A 19,321-nucleotide genomic window follows, 5' to 3' on the forward strand; every position below is an offset into this window, starting at 1 on the left:
AAATTACAGAGTGCATACATCTCTTGTGGAATAAGGGTCAGCTGCTCCTGGACACATGTAATAAAAACACCTGCCTGGGAGAGAAGGAGCATAGTGTTGTTTGATGCAGAGCCAGCATGAGGGCATTGATAAGTACACTGCTACTGGTGCCTACTTACCCCAAGTGTTAAACTACAAACAGTGCAGGGCACAAAACCTAGGAGGAAGCAGCCTTGAAAGAAGCTCTAATTTGGAATTCAGAGGGAAGATGTCTACCTCTAAATATCTGCTGAGAAGGATCCGGTCTCACCCAGTGTAGATGACCTGCTTCACAGGCACAGAGCAACTCCTTGTGCAGATTCTCTGCATCACAGAGTCACTCACTGTGCAGATTCTCCGCTTCACAGGCACAGTGCCACTCCCAGTGATCCACAGAGAGTCCAGCACTTCACGGAATGGGCGTCTGGGCCTGTAGAGTGATTGTCCTACTGGTCTGTGCCAGAGTGAGGGCTCTGCTGCCAGCCTGCAAGCTGCAGACATTGAAGCTCAACTCCTTTGTCCGCGATGGGGACCTCATCCTGGGAGGCGTGCTCCTGGTTCACTCTGAGTACACTTCACCTGAGCTCACATTCAAGGAAGTGCCACAACCTATATCCTGCACAGGGTAAGAGCAGTTTACTATGTCATGTGCATGATATCGGTTGAGAGGCCAGAACAGTTTATTGCATTGCAGTATGGAAAGAATCATCATTGCCGATATCCTGTGAAGGTGTAAGTACTATTTTGACAGTTTAAGTAGAAACGTCACAGCTGATATCCTGTGAGTGGTAATAACAGTTTATTACAGTGCGGATATAGGTATATCACGTGATGAATATGACTAGCTTATTACAGTATGTACAGAAGTGCCATAGCTGACATCATGTGAGGGATAAGAATACTTTACCACAGCATGTTTAGAAGTGTCACCACTGATATTCTGTGAGGGTAAGAACTGTTTAATAAAGTGTTTATAGAACTGTCACAGCAGATACCCTGTGAGGAGTAACCACACTTTATTGCAGTATGTACAGAAGTGTCACAGCTGATATCCTGTGAGGAGTAACCACACTTTATCACAGTATGTACAGAAGTGTCACAGCTGATATCCTGTGAGGAGTAACCACACTTTATCACAGTATGTACAGAAGTGTCACAGCTGATATCCTGTGAGGAGTAACCACACTTTATCACAGTATGTACAGAAGTGTCACAGCTGATATCCTGTGAGGGGACAGAACAGTTTATCACAGTATGTACAGAAGTGTCACAGCTGATATCCTGTGAGGGGACAGAACAGTTTATCACAGTATGTACAGAAGTGTCACAGCTGATATCCTGAGAGGAGTAACCACACTTTATTGCAGTATGTATAAAAGTGTCACAGCTGATACCCTATGAGGAGTAACCACACTTTATCGCAGTATGTACAGAAGTGTCACAGCTGATATCCTGAGTGGGGTAAGAACAGTTTATCACAGTATGTACAGAAGTGTCACAGCTGATGTCCTGTGAGGGGTAAGAACAGTTTATCACAGTATGTACAGAAGTGTCACAGCTGATATCCTGAGTGGGGTAAGAACAGTTTATCACAGTATGTACAGAAGTGTCACAGCTGATATCCTGTGAGGAGTAACCACACTTTATCACAGTATGTACAGAAGTGTCACAGCTGATATCCTATGAGGGGTAAGAACAGATTATCACAGTATGTACAGAAGTGTCACTGCTGATATCCAGTGAGGAGTAACCACACTTTATCACAGTATGTACAGAAGTGTCACAGCTGATATCCTAAGAGGGGTAAGAACAGATTATCACAGTATGTACAGAAGTGTCACTGCTGATATCCAGTGAGGAGTAACCACACTTTATCACAGTATGTACAGAAGTGTCACAGCTGATATCCAGTGAAGGGTAAGAACAGTTTATTACAGTATGTATAGAAGTGTCACTGCTGATATCCTGTGAGGGGTAAGAACAGTTTATTGCAGTATGTACAGAAGTGTCACAGCTGATATCCTGTGAGGAGTAACCACACTTTATCACAGTATGTACAGAAGTGTCACAGCTGATATCCTGTGAGGAGTAACCACACTTTATCACAGTATGTACAGAAGTGTCACAGCTGATATCCTGTGAGGGGTAAGAACAGTTTATCACAGTATGTACAGAAGTGTCACAGCTGATATCCTGTGAGGAGTAACCACACTTTATCACAGTATGTACAGAAGTGTCACAGCTGATATCCTGTGAGGAGTAAGAACAGTTTATCACAGTATGTACAGAAGTGTCACAGCTGATATCCTGAGAGGGGTAAGAACAGTTTATCACAGTATGTACAGAAGTGTCACAGCTGATATCCAGTGAGGAGTAACCACACTTTATCACAGTATGTACAGAAGTGTCACAGCTGATATCCTGTGAGGAGTAACCACACTTTATCACAGTATGTACAGAAGTGTCACAGCTGATATCCTGTGAGGGGTAAGAACAGTTTATCACAGTATGTACAGAAGTGTCACAGCTGATATCCTGTGAGGGGTAAGAACAGTTTATCACAGTATGTACAGAAGTGTCACAGCTGATATCCTGTGAGGAGTAACCACACTTTATCACAGTATGTACAGAAGTGTCACAGCTGATATCCTGTGAGGGGTAAGAACAGTTTATCACAGTATGTACAGAAGTGTCACAGCTGATATCCTGTGAGGAGTAACCACACTTTATCACAGTATGTATAGAAGTGTCACAGTTGATATCCTATGAGGGGTAAGAACAGTTTATCACAGTATGTAAAGAAGTGTCACAGTTGATGTCATGTGAGGGGTAAGAACAGTTTATTACAGTATGTATAGAAGTGTCACAGTTGATATCCTGTGAGGAGTAACCACACTTTATTGCAGTATGTATAGAAGTGTCACAGCTGATGTCCTGTGAGGGATAAGAACAGTTTATTGCAGTATGTATAGAAGTGTCACAGTCAGTGTCCTGTGAGGGGTAAGAACAGTTTATTACAGTATGTATAGAAGTGTCACAGCTGATGTCCTGTGAGGGGTAAGAACAGTTTATTGCAGTATGTATAGAAGTGCCAGAGCTATTATCTTGTGAGGGATGAGAAGGATTTATTACAGTATGTATAGAAGTAGCACAGCTGACATCCTGTGAGGGGTAAGAACAGTTTATTACAGTATTATAGAAGAGTCACAGCTGATATTCTGGGGAGAAGGAGAATACTTTATTGCAATTTTTTAAGTTTCTCATCAGATATCATGTGAATGGTAAGATCAATTTATGATGGTATTCATGTATGTGCTACAGCTACTGTCCAATGAAGGTGCAAAAACTGTATTTACAATATGTGAGATGTATCACCCCCCGATATCCTATGTAAAGTAAGACTTTTCTATTACATATCTATATGGCATAGTGTCACAGCTGAGATCTGTGAGGCGTAATAATATTTTATTATAGTATTGATAGAAGCCATCTCTCTGAGCCTCGAAAGTAAAAGCAGGGCAGCAGTTATCTAAGTCACCATGGGTTACTGTTAACAAACTATTAGAAATATCCATGCACAATAAATTACATTCTTCCAAATCCAAGTACAAAAACATGTATATATTTTTCCATCATCACTGTGAGAAGTACACTGTCACAACTTAAGCTCTGACTCTTTTGTGTGACACACAGGTTGCAGAGACATCACTGCCTCTGTGACTCGCGTATACAACATTGACTGCAGAGACTGCCCTCTCTGAGTCTCTCTTGAGCCGCATCGACTGCATAGAGTACACTCTCAGAGTCTCATACCTTACAACTGCTGCAGGGAGCTCTCTCTCTCAGGGTCTCTTGTGCGACTCGTTAACTTCAGAGACAGCCCTCCCTCTGAGTCACCCATAAGTCATATTGACCACTGAGACTGCAATCTCAGGAGATTCATAGGTTGCAGGAACTGCACTCAATTGGTTTGAATCACTGCTTAATTTGTAAATGAATTAGTTCAGCTGCCTAATTCTGCACTCAGAAGCCCTCTTTAATCCATCACCAGACCCCAGACGACCCCTGCCTCTTTATTCTACCTGTGCAGACTCCTGCACTCTCCCTTTCAGATGGTTTTCCTGTCTCTCTTTCTCCATCTTTCCGATTTGTGTGTATTTTTCCTTTTCTTGCTTCGATAAATATCTGATCCGCGAAAAAGAAGTCCCAGTCCCCCACAAAACAGTGCTGATGACTCACACCAGCAACCACCACCTCAAATTAAACACTGGTCTCATATGGGCCACCTCAATTGCTGAGATCCGACTGTCTGTTATGCCACATTTTCTGCGGAGACCACTATATCTGGGTTACTCGTATGGCGCAATGGCCGGTGAGACTGCACTCCGCATGGGTCCCTATCGCACCATCTGCGGACCCCCATTTACGTCCCTGTCTCTCACTCTCTCAGATGTCACATCGGCTGCAGATACAATTGTCTCTGAGTCTGGACTACAACACATTGGTTGCGGAGACTACCAACTCCCTGAGGATGGGTTATTATACTTTGGCAGCAGAGACACAGTCTTTGAGGCTAGCTTATTACAAATTGGCAGCAGAGACACAGTCTCTGAGCCTGTCAAACAGCAGGTTGGCTGCAGACATGGCCCACTCTACTTCTCTGGACCTGCACATTGGATGAATGGATGAAGAAACCAAAGCAACAGCTTTCTCACACCACAGTGACAGCCCCCTCAGACCACAGCGATAGCTCCCTCAGACCACAGAGACACCTCTCACAGAACACACCAACAGCAGTCTCAGACCACAGTGACAGCTCCCTTAAAACACATATATACCTCCCTCCGACCACAGTGACACCTCTCTTAGACCACAGTGACAGCTCCCTCAGACCACAGTTAGAACTTCCTGAGATCATAGTGACAGCTCTCTCAGACTACTGTAACAGTTCCCTGAGACCACAGGGACAACTCCCTTAGACCACAGAGACAACTCCTCCAGACCCCAAAGACAGTTCCTTCAGACCATAAAGACAGCTCCCTCAGACCACAGTGACAGTTCGCTTAGACCACAGAGACAGCTCCCTCAGATGACAGAGACAGCTCTCTCAGACCACAGTGACAGCTCCCTCAGTCTATAGCGACCACTTTCTTCGGTCTCATTGACAGCTCTCCTCAGGATTATGTGACTGCCTCCATTGAGATATGAGCAGGGGTTGTGCTCAGTGACCCCCCCCCTACAATGCTTCTACTCACGTTGTGCTGCCAAGGGTGTTGCACTGGGAATGACTAACCTCTCATAACAGTACCCCCACTGCTGCCTAAGACCCGACCATTACACCCATCTCCTATCCATCCACACTTCGACGCACACACTCATCCATCCATGCGATCATTGTCATATTCATCCATAAATATACCAAGTTAAAGATACATTGGCAAGGCAACAGGTCTTTCCCTTGCAAGATCTTTTGACTTTGGGCCTGTTCTTAGCCATGTTGTATAGCAGCCTACCTGCTCTGCAGCATAGCTAAAAGGGTACGAAAAAGTGCTATTACGCTGTATAGATGTTTTGTAAGGCATGGGAGACTACATGCATTTGTGCTTGTTGTCGTCAATGTTTGTGATATTATCAGGAAAATCAACAAAAATAAAAACAGCATGCAGTCCATAAAATGAATCTACAAACAGTCATGAAACAGGCCACGCACTGACCAGTTAGATAACACATGCTATAATGTAATGTAATGATGTCTTGTAAAGCGCCTGAATCACCCCACATGGGGTATCTCTGTAGACCGCTGGGGAACCCGTCCTGGCTTTCCCTGTGAGATGGTCCCTACTGGGTATATCCAAGGTGAAACCAGGCATCCCTGGCGTATGTGGGGGGCCGTTGTGGAGATAAGACAAGGTTAGAGTAGGCACCGAGGCGAGAATTATCGAGTCCGCTGACCCTGGTCCACGACCCTGCAGCGTTGGGAATTGAACTCTGGTCCCGGGCCGTCCTCTGCTTCCGGGTCTGCCGCCTCTAACCAGTGAGCCACACCACACCACTAAGGTGCACCCTGGGTTACAACAATATCAGTAATATGTACATAAACAGAATTATAACACTTTTAGCAGCACCACAGGACTAGCCATGCAGGTATACCCACTAATGAGAGGTAAAGTGCTTTTGGTGACCTTTGTTATGAAGCACAGGTGGTCTACAGACTGCCATTCCCGCACACCCATGCTCACTTTGCACCACTATGCAATGTGACAGGTACCAGCTTGGTCCGTATGGACTTTTTCACACACATACAGACCTGACACCCTAATGCGGTGCCACTGATTCCAAACAGGTCAATAGATAACACTCTGCAGATCCCATGGCTCCAAGCCTCCCACCACCCTCCAGTTCACCCCCACTGTCCCAGACACCCTGGAAGGAAGTTCACTAGCCTCTCCCTCGGGACACAAGGCCACTCATGACTGAGGTCACACCTTATCTGGGTCTCCAGAAAGCAGGTGGGGATAGACAGTAAGCATAAACAAGAGTTAGACGTAAACAAAGGGGGTATTGGCGCCACTCAGGAAGGTTACAAACAAGCTGGGAATCAGAAACAGGCTAAGAGCAACAATTTGTTACAAACAGGGGTCCACCAGGGCCTTCTGGTACCAGCCCAGTTCTGCGAAGCACAGGGGGGTCACACTGTCTCTTGCCCTGCTCCCGAACCTTCTTGGAAGCATCCCTTCAGCCTAGTCATTTCTTCTTACCCCTACCTGGAACCATTCAGACTTTGGAAGTGCCAGAAGGGGAGAATGCGGTTGGCCCACAGTGAGGGGGCCATTGAGGGAGCAAGCAGTGAATGGGGAACAACACGCTGGGGTGTCTCTCGGCTTGAGGAAGCACCCTGTCGGTTACACATTGATTCGGGCTGTGCCCCAGCAATCTGGGCACATGGTCAGATGCATGACGAGATGAGTCGCACCAACCCCTTCATGTTACATGAAGTAGACTTGCAATTTTGTACCTCCCTGGAAATGAGGCACTATGCTAAGCACACCTTGATGTCAGTTGCACCAGACGATTCCGGTCACACTAACAGGCGCAAGTCCCGCAAAGCCTCATGAGGTAGAATCAGACTCTGCAATGGGTGCATCCCCCAACATTGAGGGCCACAACCTGTGAATGTAACACCACATGCAAGAGAGAAATGAGGCACAGTCGGTGAACCGGTGAATCTGCTCATCACCAGCAAGCCGCTTATGCGTGCAGAGGTCCCTTCAGTACAGGAACCACTTTGCCGCATATGTGGGCTATTTCTTGAGCTCCGGTTTCCAGGCACAATTCTATAGTTCCAAGCTAATACTGTGCTGTTCAGTTTTCAGCAGTCGATGTGGGCACTTAGAGGGCACCACTCTTCAGATGGAGATCTTTGATATCCCCGAGATCTCTGAGAGCACAGGAGACCAGCCAACTGGTCCTTGAGATCCCACTTAACGGTGCCACACATCAGCAAGTCGTCGGTCCAGGCCAGCCACTATTCAGTAAGGCACGCAGTCCTTTCCACAGGCTGCTATCCTCCATGTGCAAAACAGAGTCCTCCAGCAATGTGCACCATGCAGACCAAGTGAATCTCTCCCCTTGGCGGGGTGGCACTGGTTAGTTATACCCCATTGGGCCTTTGAAGTTGGGGGAAGGTTCAAAGGGTATTCCTTTGAACCATAGATGCGTGCCCTAAATTTCTATCTCGTCTACCACGAGGCCACGGAATGCAGATCTCTATCTTTATGGGGGGCATGATTTGGCCCCGGAGGCAAGGTGTCACATTCTCTGCCCATAATATATTCCACTAGACCCGCAAATGTCAGAGGTCGGCTATCTTAATTGCATGCGCATTGGTTTATGGCTGTCGCTGGGGAATGCCCAGATGTGTTCCCCCTCCCTCACGTGTTGACCAGCACCCAAAGAGTTTGATGAATAGAAATGTCTACTTTCCATAAGTATTCACTGCTTTCCTTACACCGGGTACAGATGGAGAGGTTTTCACATGCTTGAGCACCTGTTTTCCAAGCGGGCGCCATACGTGGCTTACCGCGTTTGTGTTGAGCTTTCGCAACAGAGGTGTGGTAAGTGGTGTTTACGTTCCCTTTATTTTAGTATATGAAGCACCTATGTTTGTAGTGGGAACATGCTTGTGAGACTACGTATTACTTTGCTTAACAGTTTGATACACTGCTGAAAAGTCGGGGAGGCTTCCTTCGTGCAATATTTACTTGGGAGATGAGTTATCTGAGTGGGCGCCGTACAGGGCTCACCGCGCTCCATCTCTGAGTCTGAAGTGTAGGCTTGGTAAGTGAAGTTTACCATTTTTGCTGCGCACACTTGTAGCAGCATTGGTGTTTCGTGGGGATACGTTTGAGTAACTCTGTTCTATTTTCATTCTAGTTACAGATATTTCAACGCACACAGCGATTTCTCAGCCAGTGACGTACCCCCGGGTTGTATAGCTCGGAGGCATTTGGTTTGGTGATGTATTTAATCATTAGCTGGCATGGGTGCACTGGACACTCACTGATGAGATTCGATTGTTTTTTAGTTTTCATATTGGTGATATACGTCAGATTGTTTAAGCACCATGCATGCAGGTGTTGTTTCATTGATTTCACTTTTAGATAAGGAACACACTGGTTGAAGGTGTCACTTGTGTCTTTCATCCTATCTTTACCCTACCTTTTTCAAGTTTTTCCTGTATTTTTCTAAGCAGGGCTGTCCTTCTTGTTTTTGCTGAAAGATATTCATGAATTTTTTATTATAATATCCTTGATATTTGCCTCAGAGGATGTAGTGGCCATTATTTAGAATCTATTGATTTGATTGGCTGAATATGATGCATTCCTATTGTGATCTTTATTTGCTTGTAGAACTCCCTGATGAAGGGCTATTGTTATTGCCCACAATGCATTGGGACTTGTATAATCTATGTGAGAACTGCTTGAATATCATCAGAATTCATGTGGAATGGTTTTCCTACGAAGCACCTGCGTTTGTACAATAAAATACGAAGGAGTTATACTCAGCGTTTCACGGATGATTTACTGATAGACATCTGTATATTGGAATGTTGCTTTTATTCTGAGTTTTGTACGCACTGTGTTTAAAATAGTTCACTCTTAGTATATGTATTGCTATACACTCTCCGAGTTAACAACAGTAGTGCAACTTGTGTGTAGGGCATAGGCCCTGATTTTTCTCTTCTACTATCCAGAAAGTGGCAATTCCACGCATACCAAGCCCACTGTATTCAGACAAAATATTGAAATTAAAATATCGTCAGACATAAATATCGAGTTTGAACCATCGTCATACATTGTGTGCAAGAATATCATTGTCAAGAATATCGATTTTAAGGTACGTAATATTGATTTTAACAATATCGAAATCATTATTATTGTTCACAAAAAAATGATTGTTATAATAATTTTGTTTTGAAATAATTTCGATGAATTTTAATATATAATATAATTGTATATGTTATAATTTGTTTATGCAATTGTAATTTTTAGTACCATAGCGGGGTGTGGATTTACAGGAGTACAGGGTGAAAAGTACATGAATTAATAACACATTTTGTATTCATATTACATATTTGATTGATAATTATTTATGATAATTATATAATCTTTTTTTTTTTAAGTTAAGTTTCAGTTGCAAGTTTTCGGTAATGTAAGGGTATTGGGTGGGAAGTAAATTAATTATAATGAATGAATGATTACTTTTTAATTAATATTAATTCTTTAATTTATATTTAATTATGTTAAATGTATAATTCTTTTTTTTAAGGTTTAGTTTCAGGTGTCGGTTGTGGGTTTTCTAGGGGTATGGGGTGAAAAGTCAATTAATTAGAATTCATTAATATTTAATGTTGAATTAATATTAATAACTATTATTCATGTAAATAGTGTAATCAATTTTTTGGGTGTGTAGTTTTTTGTATGGGTGGAGGTTGCTTAGCAACTTTAATACAATGTTTATTAAATATTATAAATGTATAATACTTATTTTATTGATTATTAGTTATGCAGAATGTGTAAATAAGATATTGTTTAAGTTATATATTAAGGGCCTGAATCCGATGCGGGCAGGAACTGCTCCAACCCACGGTCGGAGCCCTCCTACCCGCATTGGAATTGTCAGTTCAGATTCCTTTCCAACGGAGCCATTCCGATGGGTTTGGTCGGAAAGGAATCCAACTTGTTTTTTTTGGAAAGCCCGTCCTTTAGCCTGAAACCCTGAAGTACTCCCCCGGCTGGCTCTTTCAGGCCGAGGAAGTATGATGGCAGTTTCCCACTGCCTTTCTGTGCCGGCCTTTCCGACACAGAAAGGCATTGGGAAACTGTCTTTAGGGGCCCCAAGCAGGGCCCACATGGGTGCAAGGCTGCCAGGGTGCCGGAATGAACTGCACCTCTGCTCTTAACGATGGGAACATGCATTCCGTTTGGAATGCATGCTCCCACTCTTAAGTATAGGATTGCGACCGAACATTGTTCGGGCGCATACTACTTGCCGGTCTCAAACGGACAACAAGAGGTTGTTTGATTCCAGTTCCTGGCCGATGTCCGACGGACTCCGGTCCGTATAACATCGGAATCGGCCCCAAGGTGTGAGGTATTGCATTTGTAGGTGTAAATTGTCAAAAGTTAATTAACCCCTTCGATGCTGATGACGAGCTCAGCTCGTCATCACCCACGGGTGTCGTGTGCTGATGACGATCTGAGCTCGTCATGGTGCCACTAAAATGGCATTTTCCAGCACAGGGGGGGAAAACGCCTAGCAGCCAAGTGGTTAAGTACAATGAATGTATTGTTAGTTAATTATTTATTAATCTTTAGTGCTTAATTGTTGATTTTGTAAATTATGCTATTACATTTTTTTAAATTTATATATTAAGTGTGTTTTGCACGGAAAAAGGGTGGAAAGTTAATTAAATATATTTATTCTATTATTAGTTAATTATTATAAATATTATTATATTTTAATTATGTAAAATGTGTAAATATTATAATATTAAGAATACATTTTAGATGTTTGTTTTTTACTTTCTAGAGGTATAGGGTAGATAGGTATTTAAGTAATAACAAGTTTGAAAATATTTTCTATTTTTTTATTATGTTACTAGCAGTCCGTCCCGACGTTGTCCGGGTATGAATTGCTGCCGCCCAGTGGTATATTGTTTTATAGGATTTCGTTTTGATAGCATTTTTTATCAGTGACAGGCCTGTGAAACGCTCCGATTCACAGTGCACTGCTGATGCACTTAAGAGTGCGCGTTCAGTAGTGTGTGAACTGGAGTTTCACTACTTTATTTTTCCTTGCAATATTATATAGCGCAAACTTGACAACATGGCATGAGCACAATTTACAGAAGAACACATTCATTTGTGGTAGGCACGGGGAGACAAAGCGATTTGCCTGGAATCACAGTTAAGTTAAGTTTTTAAAGTTTTTATTTATTTATGATTTTGGAACTCAGAAGAGATCCACATAAAAACAAAAACCAAGATAAAACGTACAATCTCCGACCATAGAACATGATATACAAATACACAAAATATTAAAAATTGTCCAATAAAATCTATGTGAATAATCATAGCAACCATATAAAGTTAATACATGTCTAAAAAACATTTAAAAAAGTTAAAAATCCTGTGACAAAACATTTCATTAGGTGGATTATAGATAGCGTCTGAAAATGCGGAGGCAGACAAAATGGATAGTTGTAAGCAAATCGGCCTCATCCACTTACGTCGATGAGGTAGAAGAGCAGGACATATAAAGAGCAAATGGGTAACATCCTGAATAGAATTATTACACAAATTACAGACCGGGGAGGACCCGTACCATTTGAACAATATAATATTTAGTGGGAGAGTACCCTGCCTCAATAAAAGCCAAAAGCGGCGCACTCCATGCGGGAGGTTCCAAATAATATAAGATTGCGCCTTATTTATCAGACAGGAGTCAATAGCTGGATGAACGCCTCTCTTTAGAATGCGTGCTTCCCTGTCCATAGTGAAACTTAGTTTCCAGGTGGCCTGTTTCACAGGATGTTGAGCTGATGCCGAGACTCGAACGTAGCTCGCCAGCTCTAAAGTTCGCAATTCTAGAACTTGTGGCAGGAGGTGTGTCTAAAAGTGTATGTCGGTGCTGGCCATCAATGAGAGAGACCTGTGCATTTTTCAAATGGGTCGTGAAAAAATATGAGTATGTTGCTGGAGATGTGGGCCGCCGTGCCACCAATGTACTTACCGGGGAGGGTAACACCCATTATTCCGCAACTTTCTTTCCGCATACCATCACTTCGCATACTTTCATTACAAAAGTACCATGACTCTGCAATGCCATTATAACGCATGCAATTACATTTTACCATGCATACATTTACAACGAAATTCGTTGTAAATGCATGAATGGTAAAAGCATGTTTTTTTTAATGTTTGGATAAGGTAAGTATGCGTATAGGGGTATATGTTTTGGGGTACTTAGGTATATGTTTTGAGGTGTTTGGGTATTTTAAGGGTTGAGATATAGTTATGGGTATGGGGTACAGGGGTCGTTTTAGGGTTTAGGGATAGGTATGGGTTTTGCGGTACAGGGGTATTTTTAGGGTTCAGGGCTAGGTTTGGGTTATGGGGTATATGGGTATTTTTAGGGTTCAGGGGTAGGTTTGGGTTTTGGGTACAGGGGTATTTTAAGGGTTCAGTGCTAGGTTTGGGTTTTGGGGTACAGGGGTATTTTTAGGGTTCAGGGCTAGGTTTGGGTTTTGGGGTACAGGGGTATTTTAGGGTGTAGGGGTAGGTTTGGCTTCGGGGGTACAGGGGTATTTTTAGGGTTCAGGGCTAGGTTTGGGTTTTGGGGTACAGGGGTATTTTTAGGGTTCAGGGGTAGGTTTGGGTTTTGGGGTAAAGGGGTATTTTTAAGGGTTCTGGGCTAGGTTTGGGTTTTGGGGTACAGGGGTATTTTAGGGTTCAGGGGTAGGTCTGGGTTTTGAGGTACAGGGGTAAATATAGGGTTCAGGGTTAGGTTTGGGTTTTGGGGTACAGGGGTATTTTTAGGGTTCAGGGCTAGGTTTGGGTTTTGGGGTACAGGGGTATTTTAGGGTGTAGGGGTAGGTTTGGCTTCGGGGGTACAGGGGTATTTTTAGGGTTCAGGGCTAGGTTTGGGTTTTGGGGTACAGGGGTATTTTTAGGGTTCAGGGGTAGGTTTGGGTTTTGGTGTACAGTGGTATTTTTAGGGTTCAGGGCTAGGTTTGGGTTTTGGGGTACAGGGGTATTTTAGGGTTCAGGGGTAGGTCTGAGTTTTGAGGTACAGGGGTAAATATAGGGTTCAGGGTTAGGTTTGGGTTTTGGGGTACAGGGGGATTTTTAGGGTTTAGGGATAGGTTTGGATTTTGTGGTACAGGGTATATGTATAGAGTTAAGATGGGTTAGTGTTTAAGGGTGTTGGGGTATTTTAAGGAGTAAGGGTGGGTTATGATTATGGTGTGCAGGGGTATTTAAAGCTAGCAGGGTGGGATTAGCACACGATATGAGACATGGCATGAAGGGCGGAACGTACCACACGCCCCCAGAGTTTGTCACACCCCCAGCACACGCCCACATTACAACACAGACACGCCCACAAGGGACTACTTTGCTGGCACGGTTCCTTTACCTTTTAAATGTATATTGTGGGTGTCTGCATAGCCTATGTCCTTCTGCTGCAACTGCCCTTTCCAACGCTGTATTGGGTGTTGTGATTGGTGATGTGGTTCCTGCGATTACCCGCCTCAAAGGTTTGGGCTCTCTCTTTATTATATTAGTATGGATTTATTATTGTATGTGTTAATTACGTTGTGCTTCTTAATTGTATTTAATTGATTTTAATATTTTGAGAATATAGGGGTCCATTAGGATGGCGGACGGATCGGCACCGCCATGCAGGCGGTGGCGATCGGTCTGCCATCCTTGCCCGTCCGCACCTTTCTTCCCTCGCCATATTACAATGGCAGGGGGGACCGTGGCGGAGGGGAATACCGTCTTCCGCTTTTCCGCCGCGGTCGCGGAAAAGGCCTGATATGGTGGCGGTGTCTATCAGACACCGCCAGCCATATTAGGATGGCCTGGGCGGAATGCTTTTCCATGGCGGCAATGCCGCCATGAAAAGGCATACGGTTCCTGCTTTGGGGGCCCGCTGTTGGTGAAGGGGGGGATGGGGGGTGCACATGGGGGGTACCTATGGTACCCCCCTGCATTTGCATGCACAATGCGGCAGGCACCGCGCGGTGCCTGCTGCTTTGTGCATGCAAATGTACAGCATGCATTTAAGTGAATAGTCTGTTTCTAATGTTCCACTGACTGGAGTGGGAATATTAAATGTTATCCCACCTTAGTCCAACACGTTCCCTATTGTTGTCTACATTATAATGGGAAGAGTATATGCATTATTTGTAGAATTTTATAGTTTCGTTTTTTTATTGTTTACATTTGTAATATTATGTTTTTTTACATTATAGTAATTATAATTATTAATGTTTTATTATGGAATATATTTTTAGTAAACTGTAATTTTTTATGTTGTTTACTTTTTCATGCGTAATTAAATTGGTATTTTTTAAATGTGTTAATGTTATTGGGTATATGTGTGTATGTATACATGTATTTGCTATATAATTACACTCAAAATGAATTATTAAATTATGATCTAAATTGAAAATATTATTTAATTAGATATATGTAAATATGTTTATATATGTGTATATATATATTCCAATCGAAAACTTCTCAACAGTGAAAACCCACACACGGTGTAAAGATTTCACCTTTATTGTTTAGCAGGCAGCTGCACCATCAGTCAAGGCGTTCAACTTGGTGTCTCCAACTGCAACTGCAAAGTAACTACCATTTCGACAACTACTGCTTATACAGGACTCAGTCCAAGGTGGTCTGGATCTCTGTACTTTTACCTACCCAAAAATGTTTGTTAGATGGTAACTAGCCATCAAAGGGAAATACACCATACTCCCCCCATGTCCTGCTAAGTCAAATCACATGCAGCCCTGATTTTGCTTACTCGAAACATTGTATTTGCACCTCATCTCTTGTACCGGTCAGAAATGGCATCCAATATTACTCTCTTAGATCCTAATATAGGGGCGTGGTGGGCGGGGGACCACCGTTCAATTGGTGTGGCCCTGCCTACACTGACAAAGCCTGCATCAGCTTTTACGCCAAGGCGGGCGCCATCTTTGAATGGTGTAAGGTGCCAGATACCGTGCCTCTCCAAAATGCTACATTTTGATCACTTATTTAGTGCATATTTATGCAGGTTTAACAAAAGAAAATCTAATCTAGGGATAACATTAGTTTGATCCCGACATAATCCTAAATGATTAGTTAGATCTAAACACCTGCACTGTCTGGGAGAGACATGCGTCATCTTGGAATAGGCTAGCATCTACACAGTTGGACTGGAGGATAAGGGAATCCCTTGTGGGAGGTGCAGCAATATGTGTAGTAGCTGAGTGGCTATGCAGAGTCCCTTTAATATAGAAGGCTCGGGGAGTAGCACATCCATGGGCAAAGTCCAAGCTCTCTATATGTGTCTAACACAAAAGAAAAGATTGTACTACAGGAGTGCCAGTATTATTGTCTGGCAAGATATTTTTTAAATCAGAACATCAAGTCAAAGATGAAAGGGGCAATAATTCCCATTAGAGGGCATGTTACAAGGACTCCACCAAAATGACAGATTCTACCAACAAAACCATAGAGGGAAGGATGTACAGTATGTGACCTGCAACCCTGTGTATGCTATAACTGTTGCAGGCTATAGTAAATATTAATACACAATATGAAAATATAGCAACAAATGACCATGTGTCATCTTATGTTATGTTCCATATGATCTCCTCATTCAAACTATTTTGATCCGCCTAGCGCTCAGACACATTCGGGTGATGCGCGCTCTATAAAATTATCTTCATTCATTCCAGAAAGTCTCTCTCTTTGCGAATTTTGTCAGTCGGTCACCCTAGCATGGGACGTACTTTTTCTAAGATGAGCCATTGCAGTTTGTCTTCAGAATGTTTAAAGGTGCTTGGAGTCTGGTTGTTTTAATGGCGGATTAGTGTTCCGAAAACCGGGTGCAACATTCTCTTCCTGTTTCACCTACATATCATAGGCCACATGGACATTGGATAAGGTAGACTACATTAGTACTTCTGTAGATTCTCAAATCATGCAGTTGTCCTGTTCTAGTTCCATATTCCCATTTGGTGGTTGTAAAAGCTGAATCATGTCCCACACCTGTGGTTTCCTTTAATTGGTTTCTACAGTTGTTCATCCTCAGTGTTGATATAGAGAATTTTCCAGTTCTTTTAAAGGACTCTTTTTTATCTTACAGTTAATTTTGGAGTGATTAACAATGCATACTAGCCTGCCTTGTTTCTGACGGGTATGAACCTGGAGCAATGCATCCCTTTTGTAATGTCTTGCTCGTTTGAAAGCTAGTCTCACCAGCCGTTTAGTATAACCTCTGGTCAAGAGCCTATTCTATAGTTGATCACCATATTCCTTAATGTTGGTGCAATTGCACCAAAAGGAATACTATCCTTATGACAGTTAGGATGAAAGCTGTGATGCTCTAAGGGGATCTATGACATTACAACGCGTTATTTTACAACGCAGACCGTTACATCGCAATTTTTACAACGCAGGATCCATTACAACGCATGCCTTTACAACGCATGTCATTACATAGCAGATACTATTACAACGCATGCCATTACAACGTAAGTATGGGTAAGAATATCTTTTTTTTAAAAATGTAATTAAGTTAATTTTATTAATTTAATTTAATTAATTAAATTTTATTAATTTTAAAAAAGTAATTAATTTAATTTAATTTAATTATTGTAATTTAATTAATATTAAAATAGTAATTAATTTAATGTATTTAATTTAATTAATGTAATTTAATTAAATTATAAATTGTAAATAAATTTAATTTAATATAATCAATTTAATTTTAATAATTTAAAAATAATAATTAATTTAATTTAATTTAATTAATTTAATAATTGTAAATAATATATTTAATTTAATTTAATTAAATTAATTTAATAATTTAATTTATTAAAAGTCGTGTTTTTTAAAAAAGTGAACCCTAAAAATACCCCTGTACCCCAAAAACCAAACCCAGCCCTAAAACCTAAAAATACCCCTGTACCCTAAAAACCAAACCCAGCCCTAAAACCTAAAAATACCCCTGTACCCCAAAAACCAAACCTAGCCCTAAAACCTAAAAATACCTCTGTACCCCAAAAACCAAACCCAGCCCTAAAACCTAAAAATACCCCTGTACCCCAAAAACCAAACCCAGCCCTAAAACCTAAAAATACCCCTGTACCCCAAAAACCAAACCCAGCCCTAAAACCTAAAAATACCCCTGTACCCCAAAAACCAAACCTAGCCCTAAAACCTAAAAATACTCCTGTACCCCAAAAACCAAACCTAGCCCTAAAACCTAAAAATACCCCTGTACCCCAAAAACCAAACCCAGCCTTAAAACCTAAAAATACCCCTGTACCCCAAAAACCAAACATAGCCCTAAAACCTAAAAATACCCCTGTACCCCAAAAACCAAACCCAGCCCTAAAACCTAAAAATACCCCTGTACCCCAAAAATCAAACCTAGCCCTAAAACCTAAAAATACCCCTGTACCCCAAAAACCAAACCCAGCCCTAAAACCTAAAAATACCCCTGTACCCCAAAAACCAAACCCAGCCCTAAAACCTAAAAATACCCCTGTACCCCAAAAACCAAACCTAGCCCTAAAACCTAAAAATACTCCTTTACCCCAAAAACCAAACCTAGCCCTAAAACCTAAAAATACCCCTGTACCCCAAAAACCAAACCCAGCCTTAAAACTTAAAAATACCCCTGTACCCCAAAAACCAAACCTAGCCCTAAAACCTAAAAATACCCCTGTACCCCAAAAACCAAAACCCAGCCCTAAAACCTAAAAATACCCCTGTACCCCAAAAACCAAACCTAGCCCTAAAACCTAAAAATACCCCTGTACCCCAAAAACCAAACCCAGCCCTAAAACCTAAAAATAAATATATTTATGTAAATTTAATATTCATCAAATTAATTAAATATTATTAAAAAAAATTTAAAAAAATTATATACTTACCTATACTTACGTTGTAATGGCATGCGTTGTAATAGCATCTGATATGTAATGTCATGCGTTGTAAAGGCATGCGATGTAATGGATCCAGCATTGTAAAAGTTGCGTTGTAATAGAAGTCCGTTGTAAAAGTTGCGTTGTAACGGTGCAATACCGCTCTAAGGTGGTATTTTTCTCAGTTGGTTTTCTAAAATGGCTCACTTGCAGAACATCATCTTGGACTATGATACATTTATCAAGGAAATTCACCTTTTTCTTTACTTCTGGAGGTCACTTTCTTTACAAGTCCATACAAAGAATATATTATCAACAAATCTGTGCCAACACTGGACGTTCTGTAAGTAGGGTGCCATTTCATTAAAGATGTTTTTACGTTCGTATTTGCCCATAAAAATATATTGGCTATACTGCGGGCACAAGAGGCCCCCACGCTGGTCCCCTTGACCTGCTGATACATGGTATCATCGAATTCGAAAAACTTGTTGTGTAGCATTCCAAAATGAATTGATCAGGGCGATCATCAGGTGTTCTAGCCAACAGAGCTGCCACAGACTCTAGTGCTTGTCCTTGGGGAATGTTTGTATATAGCGCCTGAATGTCGAGGGTAACAAGAAACTGGAGGTCTTTATTGAAGGGTGTGTTCTCAATTTTTGCTATCATGTCCCTTGTATCTCTTATATAGGACTCGTACTGTTTGGTCAGTGGACATGAGAAAACATATAAATATTTAGAGAGCGGTTCAGTGCTGGAGTTAATGGATGATATAATGGGGCGTAAGTGAGGATCTTGCGTTTTGGGAACTCCATAAATGACAGGTGTCACTGGGCCGATTTTATTTAGACATTCACATTCCTTTTTGCAGATGTTACCGTCCGTAACAGCTTTTTGAGTAGTATTCCCTATTTTTGTTTTCAATGAGTCTAGAACAGTATTTTTCACCCTTTTATAGTGTTATGGGACTTGAAGGATGGTTATAATTTTGGCCATAAACTCTTGAGTATCCATGACCACCATATCCCCAGCTTTATCGCAAGGTTTGATGGTGATATTGTTGTTGTTGTTGTTTTGTAGTTGTATTAAGAG

The 19,321-nt window shown here is 41.9% G+C and overlaps 1 protein-coding gene across 1 annotated transcript in view; it reads left to right on the forward strand.

The window, feature by feature from the left end:
- The first annotated feature begins 434 nt into the window (after positions 1 to 434).
- The window catches only part of LOC147693304 (extracellular calcium-sensing receptor-like), a 75,098-nt gene continuing 56,211 nt past the window's right edge, over positions 435 to 19,321 (forward strand). Inside the window, exon 1 of the mRNA XM_086935915.1 lies at positions 435 to 643. Coding sequence (XP_086792041.1) covers positions 435 to 643 — 209 coding nt within the window. The remainder of the gene's footprint in view (positions 644 to 19,321) is intronic.

The sequence above is a fragment of the Lissotriton vulgaris genome, chromosome 8, assembly GCF_964263255.1.
Source record: "Lissotriton vulgaris chromosome 8, aLisVul1.2, whole genome shotgun sequence".
In the NCBI taxonomy this organism is placed as follows: domain Eukaryota; kingdom Metazoa; phylum Chordata; class Amphibia; order Caudata; family Salamandridae; genus Lissotriton; species Lissotriton vulgaris.